Raw genomic sequence first — 8,760 nt, 5'->3', positions numbered from 1 at the left:
GGAAGGAAGGAAGGAAGGAAGGAAGGAAGGAAGGAAGGAAGGAAGGATAGGAAAGAGAAGGGGGAAAGGAAAAGGAAAAGGGATATAAAGAAAAGCTGCTCCTGAACAGAATGATTGATATGAAAGTTATAAAAGGAAACTGCACATAACTTTCTGCTTTGCACATTTGCACTGCAGTCAATGAATTTCATCCCTCTCTTTTCGGATAAATGTTCAGGCTCCAATCGACAAAACACAAATCAACAGAAGGGGGAACTGTGGGCGGGAGAAGGTGGATAGAAGAGAAAAAAAAGAGAGAGAGAAGAAAGACTTCTCACACAATACGGTGGGGGAAAAGGGTTCATTTCTTGGAGTGGCATCCTAATCGCGTTTCTCCCAGCAGACGGGGAGGCTGGGAAGGGCTGGAGGAGCGCGACCAGCAGTGCGACCCAGTGGCGGGGCTGCTTCAGTACATGGCCCGGATTGGGCTGTGGGAGCCTTAGGGACGTTCTGGGTGCTGCCCAACTCTTGGGGTGCCCATGAGGACAGCAGGGATGGCATCACCACAGTGCCCCTCCAGCCCCAAGCTTTATTCCTATCTCCCTTTAAGGTTGAGAGTCTATTTCCCAGCGCCGAGCGCTTGACGGACGTTGGGGCTATTATTTGGGGAGATGGATTGTTTGGCTGAAGGTGCATTGTTTGGGCTCCTCATAAAAGAAACAAGTTAAACGCTGCAGCTACCACACACAAAAATGATTCCTTCTGGCCGTAAAACCAGTGGGACAAGGAAGTGGCTGCAGGAGTCGAACATAATTGATGCTCGGAACGATGTTATAAATAATCCGTGCATGGTCCTCTCCCATGTGCCTCAAAACCACAGAAAGTGACGCTTTTTTTCTTTCTTTCTTTCTTTCTTTCTTTTTTTTTTTTCTTTATCTCCCCTTGAATTCAGGAGCATAATACCCCGCGAGCACCAATAATTGATGTATGTTATAATTCTTCATTACCCTATCGGTAGTCTGGGAAAATTAGAAGAAAAGAAAATGCCAGAAAGTTATGGTAAAACTTAAGATGCGACAGAAGTAGCTTTCTTTGCTCATGCTGTGAGTGTTTGAATAAGAAGAATGTCCCTGCACTGTAACAAGCTAAAAGAATGAGGAAGACAAAGGATTTCACGAAAAAGGTTTAGATAGAAGACAAGGCAAGTGAAACTGAAAGGAAGGGAAAAAAACCATTTACAATGGAACAATGCGTGTACTAATCGCTTTGATATATTATACAAACCCAAAGACCCAAAACATTGTGTAATTATTTATAAATGACTTCTCCACTCCTGTGTATAATACCAAAGAAAGAATAAAACTGCAGGCTACTCTCTAAACTATTTCTAAATAGACCTAGCTCAAAAGGAAGCAGAAGTGTTTGAAAAAAAAATAATTAATGGTTGATTTTATGGTTGTCTCATTAAAACATTTTAATTACAACAAACAAAATACATTTGTGCTCGCAGGGAACAATCGCTTACCTACTCCCCCCACCTTCAAAAACAAAAAAGAAAGTAAAGAAAAGAAAAAGGAAGAAAGAAAAAGTTGTATCACATGTTTAAAACCTGAAAATAAAACATCCCCATTATTTTCACACAGCTTCCAGAAGGGACTGAGCCCCTTGTGCATCGTTCCAGAGCAGAACCCAGCACCCAGCCATGCCCTCAGCACACATCCTGAGCCCCTGGGCTGCTATGGGTGGGTAAGGGATGGGCCAGCTCCTTCCTAAAGAGCTGCAGGATCCCACCTGGGAGAGCTGGAGGGGTGACCACTGCCTCCCTGCAGGCTGTGAGCTCCAACTCTCGGGTGGGTTTATCTCCAACACTGAGCCAGTATCTCTGCAGCTATTGGGTGAGTATCTCTTCAACACTGGGCAGGAATCTCTCCAGTGTTGGCTGGGTATCTCTCCTACACTGGGTGGGTATCTCTCCAGCATTGGGCTTGCAGTGCAGACATTGCAGGTAAGAGGCAGTGCGACCTTCTCCTGGCTCCTGCAAGTTGAGATTTGTGCTCCCAAGGTGATGGTTCAGCCACCAGCCATGTTGTGCCCCCAAATTCACATTGAGCACCTTCTGTAGGCAGCTCTGACTTCTTGCTCTGGTCGCACTCTCAAATAAGCACAAAAGCAGTGTTTTCCTGGTTGATATGCTGCTTTGATGCTTCTCTCAACATCAGTTTAAGCCCTTACGTGCTGATGTAACAGCACTTAGTTTGGTGAGTTATTGCATCTATGTGCCTCCTAAACCTAAACAAATGATAATAAAGTTAAAATAAACAATTTTTTTTAAAGCACCTCTAATGTGTCAAAGACATCTTCCAACCATGGGAGCAGCTTTACTGTGAGCCAGGCAATTCTCTGCTTGGGATGGAGCAGCACTAACACCACTCTAACCATCGCAGTCCATGCTGGAATGCAAGGCTGACTTCTGGCACTGAGACCGGTTCAGCTTCACCAGGCGCAGCTGGCACCAAAGCATGGGCTGCCCAGCCATGTCCATACTGGAAATGCTGCATTTGAAGAGCAGAGCTGAGTACTGCTGCACTCAGGAGCCTTTCCTTCACTTTCCCAAATTCCACATCTTTCCAGAGTCCAGGCACAAACAAGAGCCAACACAGCCCATGCCACCCAGCACCAGGGCCTCATGCTTGAGGCCATCCATCTCCAGATGAATGCAGTGTATGGGGATGGGTCCACAACACTTCTGATCCAGCTCTATTTCTGCGAGTTCCACACTCAAAAATACCTCTTCCAGCTTTTCAAGAGCAAAGTGTCCCAAAACAAATGGATGATGTATTTCTGGTTATCTTCCTTGGAGCTCTAACAATGAACCTAACAGCATCGACAAGCCTGTCTGAGACTAGCTGCCCTCTTGTCAAGGCAGAGGAGATCTTGTCAAAGAATAACCCTCACTATCTGGCCATGAGCAAGATGCTGGGAACACACACCGTGGTCTGCAAAATCCAACGTCCTGCTTCATTTGGGGATTTTTTCCTTCCCCAACCTCAGAAAACTCGGGGAAAGTTTGGCAGCCGACGTCCCCAGGAGCAGGCACATAAGGTGTAGGGGCCATTATCTGCGTTGGCTGAATAATTTATCTGCAAAATTAGTGGACTGGCTGCGATAGAACGGGTTGAATTATTCATCGGGAATAAATTATCCGAGATATTTAGCACTTCTTTCTGTTTGCGAAGGCTTCCTGAAACAATTCTGGTTCTGTGAATGCATTCGTTATTCATAAGTAGGCAGTGAATAGATTATGCAAACAAATTTCAGCCTATGGGTTGTTTGTGAAACATTCACTGCAGCTCGGGCTATTCATGGCTGTGACTGATCACGGAGACACATGGTGCTCTCTCCCCTCCTTGATTGGAGCACAAACTTTTAAAACAAGAGAATAACAAATGACAAACTGCAAATGATGGATAAGGACTGATGAATAATGCGCTTTCACTGCAAAACGCTCAGACGAGTGATGGGTTGTGCCAAAGTCTGAAACTCTGGGGAATCATAAACATTTTAATGAATAAACTATTGACTGCTCAAAGACACCTAAACAAAAGACAATAAAAGTGTTGCAGGCAGCACCGGAGTTTATATCTCTGTGTGCAAAGTGCACATTAGCTAAAGTTGAAGTTTTTGGCCATATGTTTCCATAACCTTTAGTTTTGAGCCCCTTTGACTTTCCCCTGCTTTGCAGTGAAGCTTGCTGCCTGCTGACCCCACTAAGCCATCACTGTGGGACATGAGTGGCTCAATGAAGTGGAGCTACTTAGTGCAGGGAGTCATTTAGGTGTGCATGGGCCCTAAAACCATCGGCCTGATTGCAGGTCTGGTGATGGAGAGGGTTCCCAAAGAACAGCCAGGCCTGGTTCTCTGCTGTTATATTGCACATTTCAGGTCTGTATACCCATAAAATGTTACAAAGCGCCAAGCTCAGCCACTAGAAAACTATTTCTGTTTTGAGGCTCGTTAATATTCATCACCCAGGGACTCGCGAATTGCTCACTTCTGCAAGGGATCCTTTTAGCACAGAGCAGATTGTTGGTGGCCGTGAAGTCAAAATGCTGAGATAAAGACTCACGCTGTCAGTTCTCCCTGTTCACCAAAGGAGAAAATCACAGGACAGGGAAGGAAGCTACATTTTACATACGGGCAAATTAAATAAACCCGAGTTTGGGCACAGAAGCCTAAAAAATGACTACTGATGGGTGATGAAACTGAAAACCATCCAAGGATCGGAGTACCTGAGTGCTGACGATGGGGCAGTGCTGATCCATGGGATGCACTGTGCCAGATGTCAGAGCCGGGGAACGCATTGGCTGTTTCCTCAGCAGTGTCCGAGGTGGGGATCCGTGGGCACTTCGTGGGGATTAGCAGCAATTATGTGCTGTTTTCAATGGGAGCAGCACGGCTCTTCTCGGTTGGTTGTTTGCATCCGTAGACAAAGAGTTGTCAGAGTTGTCTGTACACCGACAAACGCTGAATTTTATAATGGCCTAGGTTGGAAGGGACCTTAAACACCATCGGGCTCCAAGATGAGCGTCGTTGGGAATTTTTAATTCACTGAGCACCTGCAAAAACCTTTTCAAAGTGAAACAGCAAAAGGCAAAGTGCCCTTAGGTATTTGGAGACGTAAGAGGGAAAAGAACTGCTTTGAATGATTCCTCAGAGTATTTATTGAAGTTAAACATGAGTTACACCTTTCCAATTGCGGGATATTTTCACTTTGACAGAGGCGTGTACTACAGGGTGCAAGGAAGACCCCGAGAAGCGCTCAGTCGGGATGTGGATGGAAAAAGTAATAATCGAAGCTCACGGAGCTCATCCTGCGGCAGCTCGACTCACCCCTTCCTTGCCAACCCCTTCTCACCGCGATTCCAACCTCCACAGGCGAAGGGCCAGAGCCCGAGGAGGGGGGCGAGGGGGGAAGCGGTGAGATCGGACGGCTGACCCCGCCACCCCCCCCGCGTGCCCCCGCCCGCTTTGTCCGGCCGCCCTCGGGGGACAAAAGCCCGAGATGCGTGTGTGTGAGTGTGTGTGTGTGTGTGTGAGTGTGTGTGTGTGTGTGTGTGTGCGGGGGGGGGGGGGGGTTGGTGCGCGGCAGATGCGCGGCTGCCCGCGGTAATTGCGGGCACGCTCCGGAGGGCGCGGCGCACGGGGCCGACCTGCCGCCTCGGCGCGGCCCCGCGGGGCGGCCACGGGGCCATTGTCCGCCCGCCGCTATAAGTACGGGCTGCCGCGCCGTCGTGTGCCAAAGCCGCCGCTCACACGAGCGGATCGCTGCCCGCAGCACTTCAAAGACAACAGCGGTCGCGTGTCCCCCCCCGCCCCCCCCCCGCTCCGCCTTTCGCCGGCGAGCCCTTTTTTTTTTTTTTTTTTTTTCTTCTTGCCTCTCTCTCCCATTTGTTTTTTTTCCCTTCTCCTCGCGGAGCCGCGGCCGCTTTGCCTTCCCTTACAGCGAGGAGCTCCGCTCTCTCCTCTATTTATCTCGAAACCGTTATTGCTTAACCGCAGCCCCGGGAGTGCCTTTCCATGTGAGTACGGGGGACGCAGGCACCTGCGCGGCGGTGCGGCCGCTCCAAGCGCTCCCACCCTCCCTCCGTACCTCCTTGGGGTGACTTGCGGAGATGTTTTTTCCCTCCCTTTCCCACTTCTCTCAGCACCTTCTCCCCGCTCCCCCTGCCGCCCACTGACGGCTCCGGCTTCTCTCCCGCAGGATGCCCGCGGAGGCGGCGAGCAGCGGCGGCGTTTCGGAGCCGCCCGGAGCCCCGCGGGAGCGGCGGAGGAGACGCGGCCGGGCGCGGGCGCGGACCGAAGCTTTGCTTCACACCCTCAAACGGAGCCGTCGGGTGAAAGCCAACGACCGGGAGCGGAACCGCATGCATCACCTCAACGCCGCGCTGGATGAACTCCGCAGCGTCTTGCCGACCTTCCCCGACGACACCAAACTCACCAAAATCGAAACCCTGCGCTTCGCTTACAATTACATCTGGGCCCTCTCCGAGACGCTCCGTTTGGCCGAGCAGTGCCTCCCTCCTCCTCCCGCCTTTCGCGGGCCCCCCGCGCCCCCCAGCCCCGGCAGCGACGCCGGTTCGTGGCTGTCCAGCGGTTCCCCGGCCGCCCCTTCTCTCTGCGCCTCCGCCTCCGGTCCCAGCAGCCCGGCCACCTCCGAGGACTGCGGCTACGTCCCCTCGGACGCCCTGCGAGCCTTCCGCGGGCTGCCCCCCGCCGCCCCGGGCGCTCCCTGCCGCTAGCCGCGCCCGTGCGTGTCTCCGTTCCCCCCCCCCCCCCCCGTATCCCGTTGCACTTTTCAGCCCCTCCCGTCCCCCAACCCCTCTCTCCGGGGTGCCCTTTCCCTTCGCCCCTCCGCCTCGTTTTCCATACGACTTGGAAAACCCGGCAAAGAAAAGCGACAGATTTGCTGCCGCAGACGAGGTGAAAAGTCAATTTTACAATTTGTAGCTCTCCGGCGAAGAAAAACGAGCATGAAAATTTGGTTTGAACGCCCTGACAATACGATGAAAAGGCTTAGGGGGCCGATGCGGCCCGGGGCGCAGCACGGGGCTCAGCGCTCTGCCGGCCCCCCCCCCCCCGGGGGGGCCCCCCCCCCCCCCCCCCGCGCCCGGGGCGGCTCAGCCCCTCCCGGGGGTCCCAGCACCGCGCCCGATGGGACCCTCACCCGAAGGCCTCATACATTATAGATGCTGACCCCCGGCGAGGCGGTCCTGCTTCAGAGCAGGAGCACACACGGGGTATTGAGCCATTGGGCCGGTTTAATTTATTCAAGATGTTCATTCATATGAAAATTGTATTTTTGTACATAAAGAGCTTTATTCTATTATTATGCCTCTTATGAAAGTGGGTTCTTTTTTTTAAAAAAAAAAATAATTGTACTTTACCCTGTAAATAAAATTTTTTAACGTTTTTTACTGAATGTCAGCAGTGCCTCTGGAGTTTCGTTTCTTAAGTTTGGGGTTTTTCAGTTTGAAAGGTTGAAAGGGAAGGGTTCACCCCAAGGTGCTCAGCACTGGCTCACACAGAATCCTTCCTGGCCACCTGGAAACATTCACCATTGCCTGAATCTCATAGGGAAGGGCTCACAGACCCACTTGGACAGGACAGGAGCTGAGCAGTGCTTCCAGCAGTGCTGGTACTCAGAGTGATCCTTCCCAATTTTCAGGTAGGGAGCTATAAGGTGATGGGGGATTTAGGGCAAGGAATAGATTCTACATCCCTATATGGGGTTTGCAGCTTTGCCCAAGACTTTCTACATAGGGAAAACTGGTTGGCATGAGTCTCATTCTCACTCAAGGAGAGCAGAGAGAGGTAAAAGGGTGACTGAGGCACATTGCACAGCCTTGGCACAGCCCTGGCACAGCAATGGCTCAGCAGCATTTCCACCCTCTTCTCCTTGTTATATGGAAGCGTTGAGACAGTTCAGCCTTGCCCCCCATTTATCTCCCAAACTCCTACCTATCTTAAGTAAAAGAGCAGTAAATAGAGTGCTTAGAGGGAAAGGAGGTGGATGCATGGCTATATGGAATTATGCAAGCTGGAGTATGCAAAGAAGTCCTACACATCTCAGATGAGACAGCCTGTGGCTAGTGGAATTCATTGGCTTCATTTTCCCATGCCTCTGTTTCCCATCTGTAAAGCTGGAATACCACCATCCCCTCATACTATTGGGGCACTTGATGATTTCGGAGCATTATGTGCAAAACCCTAGAAACAAATCAGTTTTGGGGGATGTAAATCTGCCCTGAGCAAGGGAAAAGGCAGAAGGTAAACTAAGGGCAAAACACTAAAAAGCCATTCAACAGACAGCAAAAATCTGTGCCTTCCCTTCACATCAGCCCTCCTATTTATATAGGGATCGTATCAGAAATATAACAGGGGATAATAAAATTGCCATAGGAATTGGGAAGAGGGGAGCTGTGGAGATTTGGGTAAATGTGCACAGATGCTCAGTATCAGCATCTCCTCCTTTCTGAGTGGTTGCGACTGCAATCCCTGTATTTCTTTAATGTAGCTTTGGTGTGCTTGTCTATTCACACACTCACAGCTCCGTTTTTCAGTAAGGATAAATGCTGAGAAAGAAACGCCGTTGTTTTGAAATTTTAATAGTGGTTTAATACTTGTATTAATTAAAGACGCCAGCAACAAGTGTAGTCCTGTTCCTTAATGATGCCCCATTAAATAAAAGAGATTTGTGAAATCTAATTCTGGCAGTAACAGGTCTTGATCTGTGACGCAGTGAAGCTTTGCTTGCACCTGCCCTTGAAAGCCAGGAGGTTTTGTATGGAGTAGCCTCCAGGGGCTGAAATTTAGTACAGTCTATGGAGACGGAAGGTCATCTAAAGTCACTGGGTCCCAAGACACTGGACTTCAATCTCAAAGAGAGAGAGAGAGAAAAAAAACCTCCACAAAACTTCAAAATATCCTCTATTCCTTTGTGTTTTCTTAGCTGCCAGCAGAGATCTGTGGACATTATGCAGTGTATAAAGACCATACATCTAGCAAGACTCAGTTTATGATGTTAATGTTCCTAATGGGCAATGAAAGCTGCATACTGCGTGAGGATACAATTAGATTCATACATTAACATGAGTCGGAGAACAGTTTTTCCCCCAAGCGGTGATAGGTTCAGACATAGTTGAACAAATCTGCTGCTGGGACAGATGGAATGCCTATATTCAGAGGCTGCAGGACCCAACTGCACCCCGGTTTACAACAACG

At 49.9% G+C, this 8,760-nt stretch overlaps 1 protein-coding gene across 1 annotated transcript; it reads left to right on the top strand.

Moving 5' to 3' along the window:
• Nucleotides 1-5,741: 5,741 nt before the first annotated feature.
• NEUROG1 (neurogenin 1) lies at nucleotides 5,742-6,278 on the top strand. Its single transcript, XM_042881822.1, has one exon. The coding sequence runs from the start codon at nucleotides 5,742-5,744 to the stop codon at nucleotides 6,276-6,278; it is 537 nt and encodes a 178-aa protein (XP_042737756.1).
• The last annotated feature ends 2,482 nt before the right edge of the window (nucleotides 6,279-8,760 follow it).

The sequence above is a fragment of the Lagopus leucura genome, unplaced genomic scaffold (genome assembly GCF_019238085.1).
Source record: "Lagopus leucura isolate 7727_CA_CO unplaced genomic scaffold, USGS_WTPT01 Super-Scaffold_100030, whole genome shotgun sequence".
In the NCBI taxonomy this organism is placed as follows: domain Eukaryota; kingdom Metazoa; phylum Chordata; class Aves; order Galliformes; family Phasianidae; genus Lagopus; species Lagopus leucura.
Note: the sequence above shows the minus strand (reverse complement) of the source record. Positions and strands in the feature narration are given on the sequence as shown.